At 42.5% G+C, this 26,063-nt stretch overlaps 2 protein-coding genes across 3 annotated transcripts; both read right to left on the minus strand.

Annotated features, from left to right (window-relative positions):
- Window positions 1–6,225: 6,225 nt before the first annotated feature.
- On the minus strand, window positions 6,226–11,155 carry LOC110503232 (extracellular calcium-sensing receptor-like). The gene is made up of 7 exons (XM_036961865.1): window positions 10,869–11,155; window positions 10,173–10,467; window positions 9,332–9,621; window positions 8,605–8,900; window positions 8,222–8,430; window positions 7,515–7,860; window positions 6,226–7,373 (listed from the first exon to the last, which is right to left on the minus strand). Exons 1-7 carry the CDS (start codon window positions 11,144–11,146, stop codon window positions 6,457–6,459), a joined length of 2,631 nt encoding a protein of 876 aa, XP_036817760.1. The 5' UTR covers window positions 11,147–11,155; the 3' UTR covers window positions 6,226–6,456.
- A 2,234-nt stretch (window positions 11,156–13,389) lies between these two features.
- Window positions 13,390–18,484, minus strand: LOC110503230 (extracellular calcium-sensing receptor-like). Of its 2 annotated transcripts, XM_036961864.1 has the most exons (7): window positions 18,168–18,484; window positions 17,509–17,803; window positions 16,654–16,943; window positions 16,114–16,409; window positions 15,761–15,984; window positions 14,993–15,338; window positions 13,391–14,725 (listed from the first exon to the last, which is right to left on the minus strand). In XM_036961864.1, exons 1-7 carry the CDS (start codon window positions 18,449–18,451, stop codon window positions 13,809–13,811), a joined length of 2,652 nt encoding a protein of 883 aa, XP_036817759.1. In that variant the 5' UTR covers window positions 18,452–18,484; the 3' UTR covers window positions 13,391–13,808. The 2 variants fall into 2 exon arrangements, with proteins under 2 accessions (XP_036817758.1, XP_036817759.1); XM_036961863.1 differs by having other exon boundaries at window positions 13,390–14,725; window positions 15,761–16,409.
- Window positions 18,485–26,063: the final 7,579 nt, after the last annotated feature.

Here is a 26,063-nt window from a genome sequence, read left to right on the forward strand (position 1 = left end):
TTACGCCAAACATAACGTTTTGCATTGTTGCCAAAAAGTTCAATTTTGGTTTCATCTGACCAGAGCACCTTCTTCCACATGTTTGGTGTGTCTCGCAGGTGGCTTGTGGCAAACTTTAAACGACACTTTTTATGGATATCTTTAAGAAATGGCTTTCTTCTTGCCACTCTTCCATAAAGGCCAGATTTGTGCAATATACGACTGATTGTTGTCCTATGGACAGAGTCTCCCACCTCAGCTGTAGATCTCTGCAGTTCATCCAGAGTGATCATGGGCCTCTTGGCTGCATCTCTGATCAGTCTTCTCCTTGTATGAGCTGAAAGTTTGGAGGGACGGCCAGGTCTTGGTAGATTTGCAGAGTCTGATACTCCTTCCATTTCAATATTATCGCTTGCACAGTGCTCCTTGGGATGTTTAAAGCTTGGGAAATCTTTTTGTATCCAAATCCGGCTTTAAACTTCTTCACAACAGTATCTCGGACCTGCCTGGTGTGTTCCTTGTTCTTCATGATGCTCTCTGCGCTTTTAACGGACCTCTGAGACTATCACAGTGCAGGTGCATTTATACGGAGACTTGATTACACACAGGTGGATTGTATTTATCATCATTAGTCATTTAGGTCAACATTGGAGTATTCAGAGATCCTCACTGAACTTCTAGAGAGAGTTTGCTGCACTGAAAGTAAAGGGGCTGAATAATTTTGCACGCTCAATTTTTCAGTTTTGGAATTGTTAAAAAAGTTTGAAATATCCAATAAATGTCATTCCACTTCATGATTGTGTCCCACTTGTTGTTGATTCTTCACAAAAAAATACAGTTTTATATCTTTATGTTTGAAGCCTGAAATGTGGCAAAAGGTCGCAAAGTTCAAGGGGGCCGAATACTTTCGCAAGGCACTGTATATATACACTGCTCAAAAAAATAAAGGGAACATTAAAATAACACTTCCTAGATCTGAATGAATGAAATATTCATATTAAATACTTTTTTCTTTACATAGTTGAATGTGCTGACAACAAAATCAGACAAAAATTATCGATGGAAATCAAATTTATCAACCCATGGAGATCTGGATTTAGAGTCACACTCAAAATTAAAGTGGAAAACCACACTACAGGCTGATCCAACATTGATGTAATGTCCTTAAAACAAGTCAAAATGAGGCTCAGTAGTGTGTGTGGTCTCCACGTGCCTGTATGACCTCCCTACAACGCCTGGGCATGCTCCTGATGAGGTGGCGGATGGTCTCCTGAGGGATCTCCTCCCAGACCTGGACTAAAGCATCCGCCAACTCCTGAACAGTCTGTGTTGGATGGAGCGAGACATGATGTCCCAGATGTGCTCAATTGGATTCAGGTCTGGGAACGGATGGGCCAGTCCATAGCATGAATGCCTTCCTCTTGCAGGAACTGCTGACACACTCCAGCCACATGAGGTCTAGCATTGTCTTGCATTAGGAGGAACCCAAGGCCAACTGCACCAGCATATGGTCTCACAAGGGGTCTGAGGATCACATACCTAATGGCAGTCAGGCTACCTCTGGCGAGCACATGGAGGGCTGTGCGGCCCCCGAAAGAAATGCCACCCCACGCCATGACTGACTCACCGCCAAACCGGTCATGCTGGAGGATACTGCAGGCAGCATAACCTTCTCCACAGCGTCTTCAGACTCTGTCACGTCTGTCACATGTGCTCAGTGTGAACCTGCTTTCATCTGTGAAGAGCACCAGTGGCGAATTTGCCAATCTTGGTGTTCTCTGGCAAATGCCAAACGTCCTGCACGGTGTTGGGCTGTAAGCACAACCCCCACCTGTGGACGTCGGGCCCTCATACCACCCTCATGGAGTCTGTTTCTGACCGTTTGAGCAGACACATACACATTTGTGGCCTGCTGGAGGTCATTTTGCAGGGCTCTGGCAGTGCTCCTCCTGCTCCTCCTTGCACAAAGGTGGAGGTAGCGGTCCTGCTGCTGGGTTGTTGCGCTCCTACGGCCTCCTCCACGTTTTCTGATGTACTGGCCTGTCTCCTGGTAGCGCCTCCATGCTCTGGACACTACGCTGACAGACAGAGCAAACATTCAGAGCATACATGCACTACCTGAGCCACTTGTGTGGGTTGTAGACTCCGTCTAATGCTACCACTAGAGTGAAAGCACCGCCAGCATTCAAAAGTGACCAAAAAATCAGCCAGGAAGCATAGGAACTGAGAAGTGGTCTGTGGTCACCACCTGCAGAACCACTCCTTTATTGGGGGTGTCTTGCTAATTGCCTATCATTTCCACCTGTTTTCTATTCCATTTGCACAACAGCATGTGAAATGTATTGTCAAATAGTGTTACTTCCTAAGTGGACAGTTTGATTTCACAGAAGTGTGATTGACATGGAGTTACATTGTGTTGTTTAAGTGTTCCCTTTAATTTTTTGAGCAGTGTAGTTATTTGCACTGTTGTATATAGTTATAGGTCATTTCACCAATTCGGCCACTTGGGTACATTTGGGCAACTTGTGTGGGACACCTGGGTGACTTCATGATACATGTCATGTAGCTCACCCATTTGCACACCTACAGTTGCCCTCTTGTGTTATCCATCAAAATTATCTCCAGCATCATATCTGACTGTGTGGCTATTTTAGTACATGTGAAAGATGATGCTACAACAATAAAAAACTAAAAACATATGCTTTTTCTTTCTCTTTTCTTCCACCAGATCTATTGTGTTATATTCTCCTACATTCAATTAACATTTCCACAAACTTCAGAAGGTTTCCATTCAAATGATACCAAGAATATGCATGTCCTTGCCTCTGGGGCTGAGCTACAGGCAGTTAGATTAGGGTATGTCTTCAGGCGGAAATGGAGAACAAGGGAGGCAGCCTTTAGAGGTTAACCTGTAGTGACACCCCATCCCGTGAACGGGACCGTTGTCATCATCTGACACTAATTAGCATAACGCAACGGACATAAATCTTCCTAGAAAATATTCCTATTCATGAAAATCACAAGTGAAATATATTGGAACACAGCTTAGCCTTTTGTTAATCACCCTGTCATCTCAGATTTTCAAAATATGCTTTAGAGCCAAAGCTAGACAAGCATTTGTGTAAGTTTATCGATAGCCTAGCATAGCATTATGCCTTGCTAGCAGCAGGCAACCTTGTCAATGAAATCAGAAAAGCAAATTGTTTACCTTTGATGAACTTTGGATGTTTTCACTCACGAGACTCCCAGGTAGATAGCCAAAGTTAATTTTTTCCCAAAAGATTATTTTTGTAGGCGAAATAGTTCCGTTTGTTCTTCACTTTTGGCTGGAAATTGAGGTCACCACAACGCCGAAAAATACTCCAAATTAGCTCCATAATATCGACAGAAACATGGCAAACGTTGTTTAGAATCCATCCTCAAGGTGTTTCTATTCGATAATATATCCGTCGGGACGATTCGTTTTTCACTAGGACCGATTGGAATAATGGCTACCTCTGCATTTTACGCGAGAATCTCTCTCGGAGCCACCATATGACCACTTACGCAATGTGGCCGCCTACGGCTATTCTTCAACAGAAATGCGTTAAACTACGTCACAAAGCTGTAGACATCTTGGGGAATAAGTAGAAAGTGTAAGCTCGTTGATGGTACATTCACAGCTGAATAGGGAGTCATTGGAACGCAGTGCTTTCAAAACCTGGGGCACTTCCGGATTGGATTTTTCTCAGGCTTTCGCCTGCAACATCAGTTATGTTATACTCACAGACAATATCTTTACAGTTTTGGAAACGGTAGAGTGTGTTCTATCCAACGCTGTCAATTATATGCATATTCTAGCACCTTTTCCTCACAAAATATCCCGTTTAAAACGGGAACGTTTTTTTTTCCAAAAATGAAAATACTGCCCCCTAACACCAAGAGGTTTTAAGGGATGGGTAGCGTCAAGAAGGAAGTGAATGAGGTGGAAACTGGTTATGGGGATTCCAACCTAGGGTTGGAATGGATTCAGTATACAGCCCGATCAGTAGCGAAGGAAGAATGTTACAGTGCCTTGCGAAAGTATTCGGCCCCCTTGAACTTTGCGACCTTTTGCCACATTTCAGGCTTCAAACATAAAGATATAAAACTGTATTCTTTTGTGAAGAATCAACAACAAGTGGGACACAATCATGAAGTGGAACGACATTTATTGGATATTTCAAACTTTTTTAACAAATCAAAAACTGAAAAATTGGGCGTGCAAAATTATTCAGCCCCCTTAAGTTAATACTTTGTAGCGCCACCTTTTGCTGCGATTACAGCTGTAAGTCGCTTGGGGTATGTCTCTATCAGTTTTGCACATCGAGAGACTGACATTTTTTCCCATTCCTCCTTGCAAAACAGCTCGAGCTCAGTGAGGTTGGATGGAGAGCATTTGTGAACAGCAGTTTTCAGTTCTTTCCATAGATTCTCGATTGGATTCAGGTCTGGACTTTGACTTGGCCATTCTAACACCTGGATATGTTTATTTTTGAACCATTCCATTGTAGATTTTGCTTTATGTTTAGGATCATTGTCTTGTTGGAAGACAAATCTCCGTCCCAGTCTCAGGTCTTTTGCAGACTCCATCAGGTTTTCTTCCAGAATGGTCCTGTATTTGGCTCCATCCATCTTCCCCTCAATTTTAACCATCTTCCCTGTCCCTGCTGAAGAAAAGCAGGCCCAAACCATGATGCTGCCACCACCATGTTTGACAGTGGGTATGGTGTGTTCAGGGTGATGAGCTGTGTTGCTTTTACGCCAAACATAACGTTTTGCATTGTTGCCAAAAAGTTCAATTTTGGTTTCATCTGACCAGAGCACCTTGCAAAAGGTCGTAAAGTTCAAGGGAGCCAAATACTAGGCTACTGCTAATCACATAATTTAGCTGGTCAAATTAGATTTTTAAATATATATTTTTTTAATAACTTTATTTCAACAAGGAACACAGCCTGAGACCAAGGTCTCTGTTACAGCTGGGCCCTGGGTATACATGTTTACACATACAGTTTATGTACAATGATTAAAACACTAAACAAGACAAACAAAACTATCGCAGATAACACAATAAACATACAGAAACAGATTTAATTTACACGTAGGTTATTCTACTAACAGCACGAGAACTTGTCTTTCCTGAAACAGTTACAAGCAATTCAAAAATAAAAATGCTCCAATAACTATTTAAAATGATCAAGGGGGACAAGAGTCTCAAGTTTAGGTTTAGTCTGCAGGCTATTCCATAGGCAAGGAGAGTATTAGGAAAAGGCAGCCATACCCAACTCTGTGGAAATCACATGGGCCTCAAGTGTAATCCATGCTTGAGACCTGGTTTTAGGATATTTCATTCTAATATTGATGAGTGATGATAAATCGGAAGGTCGCTTTTTCAGAAGTGCTATATAAACAAACACGAGAGCGTATTCTCGTCTCACAGACAGCAAAGTTCAACCCACAATTTGTTATAAAACACAGTGGTGAGTTCTGTAGCTAGCACCCGTAATAAACCTAAGTGCGCATTGATAAGTAGCACCCTGCTATTTAAGTGTTGATGCCGTAGAATGCATGTAAATAATATCCCCATAATCTATAACAGACATAAAAGTAGCTTGCATCATTTGTCTTCTATTTGTAGAGGACAAGCATGTCCTGTTTCTATAGAGGAAGCCTAGCTTGATTTTTTGCCGTTTACAAAGTTGGTCAATATGCATTTTAATAGAAAGTTCATCATCCAACCATATCCATAAGTATTTATATGCAGAGACCTGATTATTCGAGAACCATCTAAGCTCGTAAGTGCAAGTGTATTTTCAACCAACTTTTTGAACCTGTTAAAATAATAAAATGTGTATTCCTTGCATTTAAAACAAGTGTCAGCTGTATAAAATACAGTGATAATGCTTGGTCAGCCGTTGATGCGATAGAGTAGATGACAGTGTCATCAGCATTTAAATTAATTTGACAAGTTCTTATCTCATCACCGATGTTGTTTATGTAGAGAGTGAACAGTAATGGACCAAGTATAGAACCTTGTGGAACCCCTTTAACCAACTCCAATTGCTTGTAACTGGATGCCGTTGACTCTAACAGCCTGACTTCTATCCTTTAGATAGTCATGAAACCATCGTTGGTTTCCAATCCCAGTGTTAATGACGACAGCTTACCCAAAAGCATCGCATGGTCTACAGTGTCAAAAGCTTTAGATAAATCTGTGAACAAGGCGGCACAGTACTGTCTATTATCGAGGGCATTAGTAATATCATTTTAACAATCTAGATTTCACCAATCTCTCATAACATTGGAATATCTAAAGTGAACCTGTGTCATGTTACTAGTTACAATGTTACCAATGATTACCTGTTAAATTGTTGGTCATCTCTGTCAGAGTAGTCCTACCTAACTGTATGATAAACCATATAACTGAACGTTAAAATGTTTTTTCCACTCAATCATTTCTTAATAACGTATATCATTGGATGTCTTCTCCATGAGGTGTTTCTTGGTGTTCTTCTCCGGCCGGAACAGAATAATAAAGCATTTAGGAACAAATAATAGAAAGAACAACCCAAAGCTAGAGGTGATGATGGCAAAGATCTCGACAGCTACAGTCAACTTCCCAGGAGAGCTGACATAAGCTGGGATAAAGGTGATCCAGACTGCACAGAATATGAGCATGCTGAAGGTGATGAATTTGGCCTCATTGAAGTTATCAGGCAGCTTCCGAGCCAGAAAAGCTAGCACAAAGCACAAGAGAGACAGGAGTCCTATATAGCCCAACACAGCCCAGAAACCAATAGCTGAACCCACATCACACTCTAGAATGATCTTTTCCTTGTAGGTAGTGAGGTTTTTAATGGGGAAGGGAGGGGACAGGACCAACCACAGAGTGCATATCATAGCCTGGACAAACGTGAAGGACACTACTGTCAATCTCTGCTGTGGAGGACCAAACCATTTCATGACATTGCTGGCTGGAAGCGTAGCCCTGAAGGCCATCAACACCACTATTGTTTTCCCCAGAACACAAGAGATGCAGAGGACGAAGGTGATCCCAAACGCTGTGTGACGCAGCATACAGGACCACTCAGAGGGCTGGCCAATGAAAGTAAGAGAACACAGAAAACACAGAGCCAAGGAGAAGAGCAGCAGGAAGCTCAGCTCAGAGTTGTTGGCCCTGACGATGGCCGATGTTCTATGGCGGTAGAAGACAGTTGCCGTGGCGATGGCCAGACAAGCCCCGCCCACAGAGCAGGCGGTCAGGATGATTCCGAGGACCTCGTGGAAGGACAGGAACTCCACAGGCTTAAGGACACAGCGGTCTCTCTCAGCGTTGGGCCAGTACTCCTCGGGACAGATCAGACAGTCTGAAGAATCTGACCAGGACAATGTAACAGACATCAAATGTTAATAATAATAGATTCACTACTATGCCTTTGTAGTGCTGGTAATATGAATAAACCAATACTTAGTAAACCGTGATAGAAATTACTACACAACTGTTCCTATAGTCCTACCTGTGTTATTACTGATCTCTCCCTCTGCACATTGGATACAGTCATAACAGCATACAGGCTTTCCTTTCTGTACAGCCTTACGAGTGCCTGGGGGACAGCTCTCACTGCACACTGACACAGGTACTTGTGTACTGTTCTTTACCCAGGTGATTTCCCTGTCGATGTCAAGCCTCTGGTCAGGAGGCAGGGACCCATCATAGAGCCCCACTGTCACCAACTCCATCTTCCCACTCTCCCGTCTCTGCCAGTTGACCAGCTCATAGGTGGCCACTGGGTCCCCGTTGGCATCGAAATTCACCTGGTACCCGTTACGAGAGAAGTTCACCCTCCTCAATCTCTCCAGGACCTGGGGGTTGGAAGGTCAAGGGAGAGAGAGAGAAGGGATGTGAGAGAAGGAGAGAGGTGTAGGGAGATGGAGATAAGGGAAGAGAGAGATGAGTGAGTGAGGGGAAGAGAGATGGAGCGATAGATGGAGAGAGGGGAAGAGAGAGATGAGAGATGTAGAAAGGGGAAGAAATATGGAAAGAGAGAAATTGAGAAAAGGGAAGATAGATGGAGAGAGAAACAGAACATAAATTCAACTCAAATTTATCAGATGTGTTACTTCAGAAGAAGTTGCAAAGTATAATGAGAACTCCTAGGCCTTCATACATGTTGTCTATATAAACATATTTATTGGGAAATTATACTACAGACTTGTTTTTCACCTGTGTTGGCTTCACATTAAGGTTTTTGTCACAGTTCACAGTGGAGTTTTCTCTCTCTTCACAAACGATGCTGTGGATGGCGTGTGCTATGGCATAAACAGCTTTATACACCATGTTAGTGACACGCAGCTGGGATGTATCTGTGTAGGGGGTCTGTAGCTGCTGTATATCCTCACTGCCATCACACACCTTCTCTTCAACCCCAACACCTGTAGAGGTCCCGACAGACAGACAGACAGACAGACAGACAGACAGACAGACAGACAGACAGACAGACAGATAGACAGACAGATAGATAGATAGATAGATAGATAGATAGATAGATAGATAGATAGATAGATAGATAGATAGATAGACAGATAGATAGATAGATAGATAGATACCTGTCCCCAGCCGACAGCCAAAGGCTCCCTCCCAGAACTCTGTGAGCGTGGGAGACTTGGACACCTTCTGTGGGGAGAGGTCCAGGAGGAAGTCCCTGAGGCCCGGGATGACAGAGCGTTGGATGCCAATTCCGATGGCCCCGGCACACAGGTCGAAACGCAGCATATCTGGGTCAGTGACCCAGGACTCGCTCCCGATCCACTGGCGGGGCTGAGAGGGCAGGCGTTCCATCTCCCTCAACAGGATTTTCATGTCCCAAGAGGATACAAATGCAACCACCACCCGGGCTGTGGAGCTGGGGAACATGATTATATCATATGCTTATTATGCTGGTCATGATTGTCATTCACTGGAACGTCTCAGTGAAGTGAACATGAACATTTGTATTAATCAACACTTTTGACGCAATTAAGATATGCAAATCATGTTGGTCTCACAGGGTGTCAGGGTAGCCTAGTGGTTAGAGCGTTGGACTAGTAACCGGAAAGTTGCAAGTTCAAACCCCTGAGCTGACAAGGTACAATTCTGTCCTTCTGCCCCTGAACAAGCAGTTAACCCACTGTTCCTAGGCCGTCATTGAAAATAAGAATTTGTTCTTCACTGACTTGCCTAGTTAAAATAAAATCAGCTTTTGGAAAAGAGAGAAATTAATGAGAATAGTATTTTTTTTATTAATATGGTCTTGCATTTGTGTGAATGAAAAGTTCAGAAGTAGTCAAGGGTCACCTGCGGATCACGTCAGCCAACCTTTGCACTCTACTGAGTGGGTTGGTACGGGAGAAGGCTTCAGAATACTCCACACAGATGCCTTCCTCTTGTGCTGCCTGTAGGAAAGCCGCCATCCCGTAATTACCGTAGTCAGAGTCAGAACGGACTGCCCCAATCCAGGTCCAGCCGAAGTGCCTGATGAGGTGGGCCAGAGCGGCAGCCTGGAACTGATCACTGGGAATGGTTCTGAAGAAGGTTGGATACTGTTTCTTATCACTCAGACAAGCACAGGTGGAAAAGTGGCTCACCTTGGTAAAAACAGACAGTCGAAAACATGAGAAAGAACATCATGTTGACCAAACGAGTCTCAGTTATTGGCTACTTTCTGCTTTTTTTGTTTAGCTGTGTGGTATGAGGTTAGGGAGACATTAATGATAATAATGTATTGTTTTTCATTGGGCCAGATTGAAAAGGATACATATTTCTGCCCGTTTCTACCTTTGTTGTTCTATTCATATTGATAATAGTATTATAAGACATACTGGTGTTGTGAAAAACATGAGTAAAAGGTGTCCCATAACAACTGGTCTCCCATAACAACCTAGCCTATGAAAGATTGTCCTCAGACCATGTTTTACTGCCTCTAGATGTTCTCCAGACTCATAGTTCCCAGTCTATGTTCAAATGCCTTTCTCCACATAATTTCACACAGAAATGTATATTCCTGAAAGAGAGGCGAATATACAGTTGGAATACAGTAAGTTAAAAGTTTAACTCCTTCCTGAAGGAGAGGAGAATATAAAGTAGGAATACAGTAAATTTAAAATATGCTGAATGATTTCTTTCCACATTAGTTTACCTGAGGAATGCCGAAAGGGCCGATTATGCGCAACATGCTGATAGTTGGCGTGGAGCCAGACTCGCCAACGATAGCTGTCACCGTAGGTGACCCCGAGCACTGTTCTCCGGTATCAAACATGGGATCCAGGCCGTTAGCCAGCTGGAAGGCCACATTCATGGCCATGGGGACCGTGGTGCACGAGTCGTGCACTTGATAACCGAGTGTGACACCTGGTAGAAGGTCTGAACTGTTGTTTATCTCCTCAACTGCGAAGACCATGGCGCGCGAGAAGCGCAACTCACGGGAATCCAAACTGTAAATAGAAGATAGGTGAGTGAGCACCACTTGACTAAATGGTAAACTAGCCTATAGATTATATGGTTAAACGAGGGCAAACATCTTAAAATCTAGCCTTATTTTCCACGCTGTCTACATGCCTTCACATTTGATAACTGTAATTGAGGACATTGTAGTATTGCCTGCATTTGAAAATGTGACACTTTGTTACAGTAGGCTTTATCTACTCAGACACAAACACACTGTTTATCTGTCTTAAAGACACGGTTTATCTGGCTTTAAAACACTGTTTACCTGTCATTAAACACACTGTTTATCTGTCTTTAAACAGTGTGTCTCCATGTTTTTAAAACACAATGTATCTCTCTCCCCACACAGCCACAGTCCTGTCCCCTGTTCCCTCTTGCGCTCACTGACCTCCCTGTGCACTGCAGGGGCTCAGGCAGGCTGGTGTAGCTGTGTTCCACAGTGTGCATGTAGTTGTGGATGGAGAAAACACCCCCGATGACAAAGTCCCCGTCCTGGGAGAACGCCGGAGGACGAGGGGTGCCTTGGAGCCTGCATCTGACAGACTCCAGCCCAGAGGCAGAGGCAGATGAGAGCAAGGCAAGCCCAGCAGCAAAAACAGCTAGATGTAGCAGAACAAGACTACCAGCCAGACTTGGATCCAGAGCAGGAGCCGGAGAGAGCCTCATTCCCCTGATGTGTAGAAGGTATGGAGTAATACAGCGCCACACAGAACCACATAGGTCAGGATACCTCTATTCTCTGGGTTAAATACCCACTGTACAAGGAGGGAGGGGCTAGAGGCTGATCTGCTCACTCAGTTAGGTCCTGCTTTTTTCAGCTATAGAGAGTGTATGCACCAGCATCAGAACTGACTGTAATGGTTTAGATAAACATACATTAGACACAATAACCATCAGCCTCTCTTATATTTCTCGCACTGTCTAGTGCTCTTGGCACGCTGGCACTGCACAGTATTTACCCAACAGTGTAGTCCTCTAGGCACCTTAGCTCTTCACAGTATTTCTGCTATAGTCTAGTCCTCTTGGTAAGCTTCCTCTCTTATATTTCCCCTACATTCTAGTCCTCTTGGTAAGTTGCCTCACTTACAGTTGAAGTCAGAAGTTTACATTCACCTTTGCCAAATACATTTAAACTCAGTTTTTCAAAAATTCCTGACTTTTAATCCAAGTAAAAATCCCCTGTCTTAGGTCAGTTAGGATCACCACTTAATTTTAAGAATGTGAAGTCAGAATAATAGTAGAGAAAATAATTTATTTCAGCTTTAATTTCTTTCAGCAAATTCTCAGTGGGCCAGAAGTTTACATACACTCAATTAGAATTTGGTAGCATTGCATTTAAATTGTTTAACTTGGGTCCACAATTTTGGGTAGCCTTCCACAAGCTTCCCACAATAAGTTGGGTGAATTGTGGCCCATTCCACCTGACAGAGCTGGTGTAACTGAGTCAGGTTTGTCGGCCTCCTCGCTGGCACATGCTTTTTCAGTTCTGCCCGCATATGTTCTATTGCATTGAGGTCACTGCTTTGTGATGACCACTCCAATACCTTGACTTTGTTGTCTTTAGGCCATTATTGTCACAACTGTGGAAGTATGCTTGGGGTCACTGTACTTTTGGAAGACCCATTAGCATCCAAGCTTTAACTTCCTAACTGATGTCTTGAGATGTTGCTTCAATATATCCACATAATTGTATTTCATCATGATGCCATCTATTTTGTGAAGTGCACCAGTCCCTCCTGCAGCAAAGCAACCCCACAACATGATGCTGCCACCCCGGGCTTCACGGTGGGGATGGTGTTCTTTGGCTTGCAAGACTCCCCCTTTTCCTCCAAAAATAACGATGGCCACTTTGTCCCCATGTGCAGTTGCAAACAGTAGTCTGGCATTGTTATGGTGGTTTTGGAGCAGTGGCTTCTTCCTTGCTGAGCGGCCTTTCAGGTTATGTCAATATAGGACTCGTTTTACTGTGGATATAAATACTTTCGGACCTGTTTCCTCCAGCATCTTCACAAGGTCCTTTGCTGTTGTTCTGGGATTGATTTGCACTTTTCGCACCAAAGTACGTTAATCTCTAGGAGACAGAATGCATATTCCTCCTGAGCGGTACGACGCATGCGTTGTCCCACGGTGTTTATACTGCGTACTTGTCACGGTTGTCGTAAGAACGGGACCAAGGCGCAGCTGATATTGAGTTCCACATATTTGTTCCAAAGTGAAAATTTAACCAAAAACAATAAATCAAATAAACGAACAACGGAACGTGACTACATGGAACACATGCACAAACACAAAATAATATCCCACAAACACAGGTGGGACTAATATCTACCTATATATGATCTCCAATTAGAGACAACGATTATCAGCTGCCTCTAATTGGGAATCAAACAAAACACCAACATAGAAAATTAAATATTGAACATAATATAGAAATGATAAACTAGTATAACTCCTAGTCTGACTTACTACACCATAGAGAAACAAGGGCGTGACAGTACTATTGTTTGTACAGATGAACGTGGTACCTTCAGGCGTTTGGAAATTGCTCCCAAGGATAAACCAGACTGTGGAGGTCTATAATTTTTTTTCTGAGGTCTTGGCCGATTTCATTTGATTTTACCATGATGTCAAACAAAGAGGCACTGAGTTTGAAGATAGGCCTTGAAATACATCCACAGGTACACCTCCAATTGACTCAAATGATGTCAAATCAGCCTATCAGAAGCTTCTAAAGCCATGACATCATTTTCAGTCAACTAAGTGCATGTAAACATCTCACCCACTGGAAGTGTGAAACAGTGAATTTAAAGTAAAATAATCTATCTGGAAACAATTGTTGGAAAAATTCCTTGTGTCATGTACAATTTGTGAAAAAAGAAAAGTGTGGAGTTTTTGAAAAATGAGTTGCAATGACTATAAACTAAGTGTATGTAAACGTCCAACTTCAACTGTGTATGAAAATGTTTATTATATTATTATACATAAATTGATGAATTACAATATCAATTGAACACATGCACTTCAATGTTATATCAATTCATTCAGGAATAAAGATTTTCTCCAAACAACATGGAAGTGGTTCCACTCTGTAGGCTACTGCTACTCACATAATTTAGCAGGTAAAATCAGATTTTAACACTCTAGATTTGAACAATCTCTCATAACATTGGAATATCTAAAGTGAACCTGTGTCACGTTCCTACAATGTTACAATGTTACCAATGATTACCTGCTAAATTGTTGGTCATCTCTGTCAGAGTAGTCCTACCTAACTGTATAATAAACCATATAACTGAACGTTACAATGTTTTTTAACCTCAATCATTCCTTAATAACGTTTATCATTGGATGCCTTCTCCATAAGGTGTTTCTTGGTGTTCTTCTCTGGCCTGAACAGAATAATAAAGCATTTAGGAACAAATAACAGAAAGAACAACCCAAAGCTAGAGGTGATGATGGCAAAGATCTCCACAGCTACAGTCAACTTCCCAGGAGAGCTGAAATAAGCTGGGATAAAGGTGATCCAGACTGCACAGAATATGAGCATGCTGAAGGTGATGAATTTGGCCTCGTTGAAGTTATCCGGCAGCTTCCGAGCCAAAAAAGCCAGCACAAAGCACAAGAGAGACAGGAGTCCTATATAGCCCAAAACAGCCCAGAAACCAATAGCTGAACCCACATCACACTCTAAAATGATCTTTTCCTTGTAGGTAGTAAGGTTTTTAATGGGGAAGGGAGGGGACAGGACCAACCACAGAGTGCATATCATAGCCTGGACAAACGTGAAGGAAACTACAGTCAATCTCTGCTGTTGAGGACCAAACCATTTCATGACATTACTGGCTGGAAGTGTAGCCCTGAAGGCCATCAACACCACTATTGTTTTCCCCAGAACACAAGAGATGCAGAGAACGAAGGTGATCCCAAACGCTGTGTGACGCAGCATACAGGACCATTCAGAGGGCCGGCCAATGAAAGTAAGAGAACACAAAAAACACAGCGCCAAGGAGAAGAGCAGCAGGAAGCTCAGCTCAGAGTTGTTGGCCCTGACGATGGCAGAATTTCGGTGGTGGTAGAAGACAGCTGCCGTGGCGATGGCCAGTAGAGCCCCGCCCACAGAGCAGGCGGTCAGGATGATTCCGAGGACCTCGTGGAAGGACAGGAACTCCACAGGCTTAAGGATACAGCGGTCTCTCTCAGCATTGGGCCAGTACTCTTCGGGACAGATCAGACAGTCTGAAGAATCTGACCAGGACAAAACAACAGACATCAAATGTTAATAATAATAGATTCAGGTTTTATTTATTTACAAATACATGTCCCACAATGCTGCACTTTGTCAGTTTACAATAAAGAATGTTTAATTAATGTGCAGCTTACATGAGATAATAAGAACAGGAACATGATTGACAGACACTACCTTTGTAGTGCGGGTAATATGAATAAACCACTACTTAGTAAACTGAGATAGAAATTACTACACATTTTTGCCAACTGTTCCTATAGTCCTACCTGTGTTATCACTTATTTCTCCCTCTGCACATTGGATACAGTCATAACAGCATACAGGCTTTCCTTTCTGTATAGCCTTACGAGTGCCTGGGAGACAGCTCTCACTGCACACTGACACAGGTACTTGTGTACTGTTCTTTACCCAGGTGATTTCCCTCTCGATGTCAAGCCTCTGGTCAAGAGGCAGGGACGCATCATAGTGCCCCACTGTCACAAACTCCATATTCCCACTCTCCTGTATCTGCCAGTTGACCAGCTCATAGGTGGCCACTGGGTCCCCGTTGGCATCGAACGACACCTTGTACCCGTTACGAGAGAAGTTCACCCTCCTCAATCTCTCCAGGACCTAGGGTTTGGAAGGGCAAGGGAAAGAGAGAGAGATGGGACGAGAGAGAAGGAGAGTGATGAAGAGAAATGGAAATAAGGGAAGAGATAGATGAGTGAGAGGATGAGAGATGGAGAGATAGATGGAGAGAGGGGAAGAGATAGATGAGTGAGAGGATGAGAGATGGAGAGATAGATGGACAGAGGGGAATAGAGAGATGAGAGATGGAGAAAGGGGAAGAAATATGGAAAGAGAGATAAGGAGAGAAGGGAAGAGAGATGGAGAGAGGGAGAGAGAGAAACAGAACATTAATTTGAAACATATTTATCAGATGTTTTACTTCAGAAGAAGTTGTAAAGTATAATGAGAACTCCTAGGCCTTCATACATGTAGTCTATATAAACATATTCACCAAGAAATTAGACTATAGACTTGTCATTCACCTGTGTTGGCTTCACATTAAGGTTTTTGTCACAGTTCACAGTGGAGTTTTCTCTCTCTTCACAAACGATGCTGTGGATGGCGTGTGCTATGGCATAAACAGCTTTATACACCATGTTAGTGACACGCAGCTGGGATGTATCTGTGTAGGGGGTCTTTAGCTGCTGTATATCCTCACTGCCATCACACATCTTCTCCTCAACCCCAACCCCTGTAGATGAGGTCCCTACAGATAGACAGAAAGAGAGAGAGACAGAGAGACAGAGAGACAGAGAGACAGACAGACAGAGAGAAAGAGAGACAGACAGACAGAAAGACGGATGGACGACGGACGGACGGACAAATAGATAGATACCTATACCCAGCCTACAGCCAAAGGCTGCTTCCCAGAACTCAGTGAGCAGGGGAGAGTTGGACACCTTCTGTGGGGAGAGGTCCAGGAGAAAGTCCCTGAGACCGGGGATGACAGAGCGTTGGATGCCAATTCCGATGGCCCCGGCACACAGGCCGAAGCGTAGCATCTCTGGTTCAGTGATCCAGGACTCGCTCCCGATCCACTGGCGGGGTGGAGAGGGCAGGCGTTCCATCTCCCTCAGCAGGATTCTCATGTCCCAAGAGGATACAAATGCAACCACCACCCGGGCTGTGGAGCTGGGGAACATGATTATATCATATGCTTATTATGCTGGTCATGTTCGTCATTCATTGGAATGTCTCAGTGAAGTGAACATGAACATTAGTATTAATCAACACTTTTGACATGCTTAAGATATGCAAATCATGTTGGTCTCACAGATCAGCTTTGGAAATGGGAGAATATACCAACAATAATATATTTTGTAAATCTAGTCTTGGACTTGTATGAATGAAAAGTTCACAAGTAATCATGGATCACCTGCGGATCACGTCGGCCACCCGTTGCACTCTGCTGAGTGGGTTGGTAAGGGAGAAGGCTTCAGAATACTCCACACAGATACCCTCCTCTTGTGCTGCTTGCAGGAAAGCAGCCATCCCGTTATTACCGTAGTCAGAGTCGGAACGGACCGCCCCAATCCAGGTCCAGCCGAAGTGCCTGATGAGGTGGGCCAGAGCGGCAGCCTGGAACTGATCACTGGGGATGGTTCTGAAGAAGGTTGGATACTGTTTCTTATCACTCAGACACGCACAGGTGGAAGAGTGGCTCACCTAGGTAAAAACAGACAATCGAAAACATGAGAAAGAACATCATGTCGGCCTCACAACTCTAATGTATTGGCTGCTTCCTGCTATTTTATTTAGCTGTGTAGTTTGATGTAGGCTTTATCTTGGCCAGTTCGCAGTTGCAAATGAGAACTTGTTCGCAACTAGCTTACCTGGTTAAATAAAGGTGGAATATAAAAAATGTTAGGGAGGCGAGATATTAATAATAATAAGCCAATCTATTGTTTTTCATTAGGCCAGAATGAAAAGGATACACAAAACTGTGACACCAATCCCTGGTCTCCCATAACAACCTAGCATATGAAAGATAGTCCTCAGACCATGTTTTAATGCCTCTAGATGTTCTCCAGACTCATAGTTCTCAGTCTATGTTCAAATGCCTTTCTCTCCATATTTTCAAACAGAAATGTATATTCCTGAAAGAGAGGCGAATATACAGTAGGAATACAGTAAATTAAAAGTTTAACTCATTCCTGAAAGATAGGAGAATATACAGTAGAAATACAGTAAATTAAAAGAGGCTGAATGATTTCTTTCCATAGAAGTTTACCTGAGGAATGCCGAAAGGGCCAATAATGCGCAACATGCTGATTGTAGGCGTGGAGGCAGACTCGCCAATGATAGCTGTCACTGTAGCCGACCCTGAGCACTGTTCTCCGGTATCAAACATGGGGTCCAGGCCGTTAGCCAGCTGGAAGGCCACTTTCACGGCCATAGGGACCAAGTTGCAGGAGTCGTGCACTTGATAACCAAGCATGATACCCGGTAGAAGGTATGAACTGTTGTTTATCTCCTCAACTGCGAAGATCATGGCTCGCGAGAAGCGCAACTCACGGGAATCCATACTGTAAATAGAAGATGGGTCAGTGAGCACCTCCTGATAAATGATAAACTAGCCTATAGAATGTTTCCATGGCAAACAGCCTAATATCTAGTATTATTTTCCATACCGTCTATATGACTACACTTTTGTTGTCTGTAATTGAGGACACTGTAGGTTAGTCTGCAATTGAAAATGTGATCCTTTGTAACAGTAGTCTTTACCTACTCTCTGAGACACAAATACACTCTTTAAACACTGTTGATCTGACTTTAAATATACTGTATCTCTGTCTTTAAACACGCTGTTTCTCTGTCTTTAAAACACAATTTATCTGTCTACCCACACAGCCACAGTCCTGTCCCCTGTTCCCTCTTGCGCTCACTGACCTCCCTGTGCACTGCAGGGGCTCAGGCAGGCTGGTGTAGCTGTGATCCACAGAGTGCATATAGTAATGAATGGAGAAAACACCCCCGATGACAAAGTCCCCGTCCTGGGAGAACGCCGGAGGACGAGGGGTGCCTTGGAGCCTGCATCTGACAGACTCCAGCCCAGAGGCAGAGACAGAGGCAGATGAGAGCAAGGCAAGCCCAACCGCCACCACAGCTAGATGTAGTAGAACCAGACTACCAGCCAGACTTGGATCCAGAGCAGGAGCCGGAGAGAGCCTCATTCCCCTGATGTGTAGAAGGTATGGAGAAATACAGCGCCACACAGACCCATATATGTCAGGATACCTCTCTTCTCTGGGTTAAATACCCACCGTACCTCTATGGGGATTCCTCTGGGGGTCACATTGTGGGTATGGCCATGCCAAGGAGGGAGGGGCTAGAAGCTGATCTGCTCACCCAGTCAGGTCCTGCTTCTTTCAGCTATAGAGAGTGTATGCACCAGCATCAGAACTATGTTGACTGTAATGGTTTAGATAGACATAAACATACATTAGACACACAATAACCATGAGCCTCTCTTATATTTCCTCTACAGTCTAGACCTCTGGGCAAACTGTATCTACACAGTATTTACCCAACAGTCTTGTCTTCTTGGTATGCTGGCTTTATACAGTTAATCCTCTGCAGTTAGTCCTCTTGGCACACTGGCAGTACACAGGATTTATTATACAGTCTAGTCCTCTTGGTAAGCTTCCTCTCTTATATTTCCCCTACAGTCTAGTCCTCTTGGCACGTTGCCTTTCAGTTGAAGTCGGAATTTTACATTTGCCTTAGCCAAATCCATTTAAAAACAGTTTTTCAAAATTCCTGACATTTAATTCCCTGTCTTAGGTCATTTAGGATTACCACTTTATTTTGAGAATGTGATAAGGCCGAATAATAGTAGAGAAAATGATTTATTTCAGGTTTTATTTCTTTCATCACATTCCCAGTGGGTCAGATGTTTACAAACACTCAATTAGTATTTGGTAGTATTGTCTTTAAATTGTTTAATTTGGGTCAAACATTTTGGGTAGCCTTCCACAAGCTTCCCACAGTAAGTTGGGTGAATTTTGGCCCATTCCTCCTGACAGAGCTGGCCACTACAAAACCTTGATTTTTTGTCCTTAGGCCAATTTAGCCACAACTTTGGAAGTATGCTTGGTGTCACTGTCCATTTGGAAGACCCATTGGCGACCAAGCTTTAACTTCCTGACTGATGTCTTGAGATGTTGCTTCAATATATCCACATCATTTTTTCTCCTCATGATGCCATCTATTTTGTGAAGTGCACCAGTCTCTCGTGCAGCAAAGCAACCCCACAACATGATGCTGTACCCCCGTGCTTCACGAATGCAAGACTCCCCCTTTTTCCTCCAAACATAACGATAGTCACAATCTTTGTCCTCATGTGCAGTTGCAATCCGTAGTCTGGCATTTTATGGCGATTTTGGAGCAGTGGCTTCTTCCTTGCTGAGCGGCCTTTCAGGTTATTTCGGTATAGGACTCGTTTTACTGTGGAAACAGATATACTTTCAGACCTGTTTCCTCCAGTATATTCACAAGGTCCTTTGCTGTTGTTCTGGGTTTGATTTGCACTTTTCGCACCAAAGCACGCTAATCTCTAGGAGACAGAACGCATCTTCTTCCTGAGCGGTATGACGCCTGCGTGTTACCATGGTGTTTATACTTGCGTTCTATTGTTTGTATAGATGAACGTGGTACCTTCATTCATTTGGAAATTGCTCCCAAGGATGAACCAGACTTGTGGAGGTCTACAAGTTTTTTTTCTGAGGTCTTGGCTGATTTCATTTGATTTTCCAATGATTTCAAGCAAGGAGGCACTGAGTTTGAAGGTAGGCCTTGAAATACATCCACAGGTACACCTCCAATTGACTCAAATGATGTCAATCAGCCTATCAGAAGCTTCTAAAGCCATTACATATTTTTCCTGAATTTTCCAAGCTATTGTCGTGTCTTTGGCATCATTAATACTGAAGACTAAATTTGATCAAATAACTCTCTTAATTATTATTACACGGTTAAACAAATTAATCATGTTACTGTAATTAACTAAGAAGTCGGGGCACCAAAGAAAATATTCAGATTACAAACTTATAATTTTCCTAATATAACTTTCAGATATTTTAATATCTGATCAATTAGTCTTCCAATGAATGAATTATTCTTTACCTCACGCTAGTCTCATTCCAAACGTCTATACGGTAGCCGAAGGAGAAAAATATACAGACCAGACTTTAGGAGTGGACTACGGGCTTGAAGACTGGCCGGTTCTTTGCAAGGTTGTGTGTCCCGAACTGAAAGTCATGACAAAGGGGTATAGGTTGTTCACGGGTTACGAGACCCGTTGGGAAGATACCCCTGACTCTTCAGGAAAAGTATTTCACAGGGTGAAATTATAAAGAAAGAATGGACTTCCACCGCATCCTGTATAGACCCACGGCCGTTTGGAGCTCTCTAGCCTTGTGTAACTCCTCTAGATCAGTACATTCAGAGTTGAGTAAATGTGCTAGACCTATTGCAAAGCATAGCTTATTACCTGGATTGTGAACGTTTATGAGGTAGGCCCTTTTATTGGTTATGATTTCTGATGGCATTAGGCTATCTAGTTTCTTTCTCTGATCCCCGCCACCCAGGGGTTGACGTATTATTTGCACTACAAGATCGAGGGTCCTATCGGCTATGATGGATACATTTGATTGAACAGATCGTTCCAGCAGGGCTATAAATTGTTCAAGATCTGCTTCGCCATTGGGTAAAATAAGAGATATAGTGTTATGCAGGATTTCTCCACAAATTTCCAACTGTAAAACATCACGAGGTTCGCCATAATCTCTTGCCCTGTCTAACAGTTCATTCAGAGTATCCAGGGTCATCACATAAACACTGCATAGTCAAGATTCTGATTCACCCATGTGAAATTGAAAAACTGTTGAATCTCTGTATTGCAGAATTGATTTCGGTACACAACCCGGACACTTCTATCAATACCATCTCCCTCCTGATTTATTAGACAATTTTCCAAATCCAAACACATGGGTGTTAATGGCGTGGTTTATGGGGGGTCCGGTGAGGAAGATCTTAGGCTCTCATTCATCTGGTTAATTAACGATATGAGGGCTTCAGGAATCTGGAATAACAGGTTTTCATTGGTCGCCCCTGACTCATTCATACAATTAACTATTTATTTGAGTTTGGCGGGAATCTGCGATTATGTGTTTTCATCTATCGGTATTATGTCTGTTACTCCAGCCTCATTCATATGGTTATGTCACGGCTGTATGAAGGAAAGGACCAAGGTGCAGCGTTGTGAGTGTACATTATCTTTTAATGATCAAAATGACACCGACAAAACAATAAAGAATACAAAAACAAACCGCGAAGCTCAAAGGCAAAGTGCCATAAAGAATGTAAACTTCCCACCAAGACAGGTGGGGAAAAGGCACCAAAGTATGGTTCCCAATCAGAGACAACGATAGAGAGCTGTCCCTGATTGAGAACCATACCCGCACAAAACATAGAGATAGAAAATCATAGAAACACAACACATAGAAATGCCCACCCCAACTCACGCCCTGACTAAACCAAAATAGAGACATAAAAAGGATATCCAAGGTCAGGGCGTGACAGGTTAATTATAGCTTGGAGTTCGGGCGGTATCTGGGATAACAGGGTTTCAACTGTCTCAATTATGTCTCTTGGCTCAGCCATTTGGATAATTAATGATGTGTGTTCTTGTGGTATTCTGGACGGATACATGTTACATATATGTTTTTAGCGCACGTATTTGCATTTTTGATTCAGATTGCTGTTTAACAAATATGGCATTGTTCTATGCCAGGAGGATAGATAATGATGGTTTTGTCGCTCGAGTAAAGCCACATTCGTGTGGAGCAAAACCTTTTGGGATTTTGGAGCACCCTTGGAAAAGGCTGTGAAAAACCTAGCTTGTTCTATTTCAGGTTCGGAGGAATCAAGAAGGTTGGCCGCCTCCATAATAGCAGGTTGTCTACCTCTGAAATGTCATTTAAAACGATGAAATCCACCGGTTTCGTTGATTCTTTGTGAATGTCCGGTGAGCCGAAATCCTCTGCGTTCTCTAGGTGCGTATGGGGTTCTGTGCCGTTATACGCCGGCGAGGAGTCTGAAAGAAAATAATATATACAAAATAGGATATTAAACATAAAATATTTTAGATAAAAAAATATATATATTTCAGGTATAATACTATATATTAACAATATTACAACATTATTTGTCATTGTTTTAACATATTCAATCAGAAAAATATATAAATAATGAAATATGTATAACTAATAATATAAATATATATAATGGCTTCATACCATGTACAAGTAGAGCCGTTTCTTGAAGCAGTAAGTGCCCTGCCCAGTAGCACTTTTCGGGAGTGGGTGATTCTGTGCAATGTACTTGCGCCCGGGTTGTGCGTTGCTTGTTTGAGTCTGGAATATGAAGCGAGCGGGTGTGGGTTCGCGGGGTAATTGATGGGTCCTTCAAATTCTCGGTTCTTGGTGTGTTTGAAAAAACATTCGTACAGAACGGGAGAATAGAATCTGTGACATCTGCTCCTCCGATGTTGTTCAGGGTCCATAAGGAGGCTGTTATCCTTCTTGGCGGTCTGTCAGCTGTAAACACAAAAATAGCTTTTAATATAGGGTGCACACTTTTTGTTTTAAATGTATTAATATTCTGATGAATTTTATTATTGGACTTATGTCTACAATAATGTGATGGGGACTGGCTGCATGCGTTTTTCTCCTCTGAACCCCCTTCTAACGAAGGCTGTTCCAGATCATTAATCCCCCGGAGCAACTGCGTAAATGAAGGATACCCTACAAACGTTAGATAATATTAACATATATTTATCCGATATGTATATACTTTTTTAAATGACAAGAATACGTGCATTTGACATATTACCTAAAAAAATCATTATCCCCCCGTTTAAAAAACATATAACTCCTGTTTAATATTCCAATAATATCAATAATATCCATACCATTCCCTGAAAAAATACCTAATATATTATTTTCACTAACTCTCCTTCAGAAAGCTCCATTAGGACGGATTCACAGATGGTCTTTTAGCTGTTGTAACAGGTTTATTCTTAGTAGTAGGAAAGATCGCAGGACCAATGCGGAGCGTGGTAAGTGTTCATGATATTTATTAGAACTCAGAACACTAAAGAACAGAACAATAAAGTGACAACGAACGAAACGAAACATTACTGTACGGTGAATACACAAAACACAGAAATCCCAAATTATAGAAAAAAGAACATAGACTGCCCACCCCAACTCAGGCTCTGACCATACTAAAACAAAGACAAAACAAAGGAACTAAGGTCAGAACGTGACAGCTGTTCTGGGTTGATATCTGGAGTTGCGATTTTGGTTGTTCGAACAGAGGGGATAGTATCTGTTTCACTAGCCTCGCTCCGCGGTCTTGGCTCAAAGGAGAGATTTCTGTAATGATCTTACAGAACGGGGGTGATGTTTTTTCAGGCGGCAGGACCCCTGAATGTTTAGAGACCCCAAAACCACAGGTGGTTGTCTCGACATATTCTGTCTGCCGGTATTTTCTTTTCACTTCCGACAACATCATGGTTAGCAGTTTGGGGGGAGTGTCCATTATACATTTATAGACCTGGGTGGGGGGCAGTTTGTATATGGGCTGATTGCAAATAGCATTTGTTTTAAACCAAAGGAAGTTGTCTCGACAAGATATATTCTGCCGGGGATGTTTGACTTTTTAGCCTCCCACGTCCTTGGGGGTGAGATAAAAACGTATTTGAAAGGCGTGTGTTAATGAATCGAAAGTGCCCATTTTAAGAGACGCCCACCTAATCCTAAACAGTCCTCACACATATTTTTGGTTTCAAACGCCCCATGCAGAGACACACACCTCACACCCCCCTTTTGTTTTGAAACACACACACCTCCTGGCCCTGCACACACACATCCGCGCACGCACACGTCTTTTCCGAAATACTTTTTTTCCGAAACATGCATAATGATAGATCTAAAAGACAGAGCCCCATCGTTAAATGTGAGGTACCTCTTTAAAACCATTTATTTAATTCATAATATTTAGTACAGACCTTTTTAAAACATCTTATAATTCATCCAAAACATTTTTACTGCGCAATATTGAAACATGTGAGAATGTTTAATTTATAAACAGTGGTTGTACAACAGTTATACATCATTACCAGACAGTACTAAACTTTTAATAACCTTTAATGTTTATAACATACCGTTGTAGGAAAGACTGAATTCGTATAAAATAAGACATTGCATTTCTCCGCGACAGACCGTATGAGAAAAAACGAGAGATTCCCGTTCGTTAAGGGTTGAGATATAGCATTAATCCCCTTTAATTCTAGATCTTTAGTACAGAACTTTTAAAACATGTTATAATTATTTAAAACATTTTTACTATTCCTTTTTTACAGATAAAGGGGCAGGTTAGCCCTGACTGGCATCCGTCTCCAATTCACCAGCGTCAAGACATATTCTCTTGCTCGCAGGATATCCCACACATGCTCCGTCAAGGCTCCGTAAGTTTTCACTCCAGGGATAGATCAAACGTCTTGCATGTAGATCCTGGGTATGTCTTTAAGGATAGACGCGGCCAGCGACGTAATTGTTCACTATTTTGGAAAAAACTGTCCAGCTTATTCATCAAGGTTATGAATATAAGGAAATCAATCCATTTAAAGCTAAATACTGGCATAAAAAAGTTTACATCCTTGCAGGCTTTGGAAAATACATATGAACTGACAGACTTCATCTTATTTGTACTATCAAATTGTTCACATGCTAAAATTGTCACTTTGGAATCGGGGCTATACGCCATTGAAGCGAATCTTAGGGCCTTCAAATCACTGCGCCCGCACACAAGTTCTTCCATTGCATATCCTGGCAGGGTTGTACCACTCAGGGCCTGTTCAATTTGACAGAGCGCTAGCCTTATCTTAAGCCGTTCTCTCATACACAGCGCAGGAGAAAAACTCCCAGCTTTTGCATGACAAAGGGGATTGGGTCCGCTGTCTGTGAATATCTTCATAACAGTAGAATCCTCAGGTTTGAATATGTAAGACATGTGTCCATCACTCGTATCCAAAACTCCTTTAAAACATTCAGGGGCCTAATACAAAACGTCCTCGATGCTTTTATCATTGGGTTCATGAAAAGAGATGCATAGCACCCCAAGAATTGGCCTAGGATAATTAATTTTCTGTTTAATGTTCTGGGTTTTATTTTTAAAATCTCGGATATTCCTCCTTCAAGGGCAATAAAATAGGGTGGGTGTGGGGTCATCCTCTTTGAAATGTTCAACCCCCCCCCCCCCCAGTTCAAACACATCAATCATCATGACAACTTCAAAGGAATAGATGCAATATAGATATAAAATAACACACTCTCTAACACGTGACAACAGGATGCATTATATGGCCATAACCATGTGACACCTTCCCTCCAAGATGTCCTGGCCGGATGCCCATATTTGGGAATGTAAGCGTCATCCGGACATAGGGTCATAAATCAGACGTTTGGCGCGTGCCGTCTACTTGATTCTCTCTGTCATCTGTCGTGTCTTTGGCATCATTAAACCTGAAGACCTATTTATTAAATAACTCTCTGTAATTATTATTACGCGATGAAACTGATTACTCATGTAACTGTAATTAACTAGGAAGTAGGGGCAACAAGGAAATTATTCAGATTATAAAGTTATAATCAATTTTCTTAAAATCATTTATTTACTACCTAAGTAATTCACAGAAATGCATCACGCAAACAATAGATA

This window comes from Oncorhynchus mykiss, chromosome 24 (genome assembly GCF_013265735.2).
Source record: "Oncorhynchus mykiss isolate Arlee chromosome 24, USDA_OmykA_1.1, whole genome shotgun sequence".
In the NCBI taxonomy this organism is placed as follows: domain Eukaryota; kingdom Metazoa; phylum Chordata; class Actinopteri; order Salmoniformes; family Salmonidae; genus Oncorhynchus; species Oncorhynchus mykiss.

Excerpts from the sequence above, each read along its gene's own strand:
- LOC110503232 (XM_036961865.1), bottom strand. The coding sequence starts at position 11,146 with ATGAGGCTCTCTCCGGCTCCTGCTCTGGATCCAAGTCTGGCTGGTAGT. Across the intron at positions 8,901-9,331 it reads TTGGCTGACGTGATCCGCAG|CTCCACAGCCCGGGTGGTGG; the intron begins GTGACCCTTGAC and ends CATGTTCCCCAG. Across the intron at positions 7,861-8,221 it reads TTAATGTGAAGCCAACACAG|GTCCTGGAGAGATTGAGGAG; the intron begins GTGAAAAACAAG and ends TCCAACCCCCAG.
- LOC110503230 (XM_036961863.1), bottom strand. The coding sequence starts at position 18,451 with ATGAGGCTCTCTCCGGCTCCTGCTCTGGATCCAAGTCTGGCTGGTAGT. Across the intron at positions 16,944-17,508 it reads GCCCTTTCGGCATTCCTCAG|GTGAGCCACTCTTCCACCTG; the intron begins GTAAACTTCTAT and ends GTTTTTACCTAG. Across the intron at positions 16,410-16,653 it reads GTGGCCGACGTGATCCGCAG|CTCCACAGCCCGGGTGGTGG; the intron begins GTGATCCATGAT and ends CATGTTCCCCAG.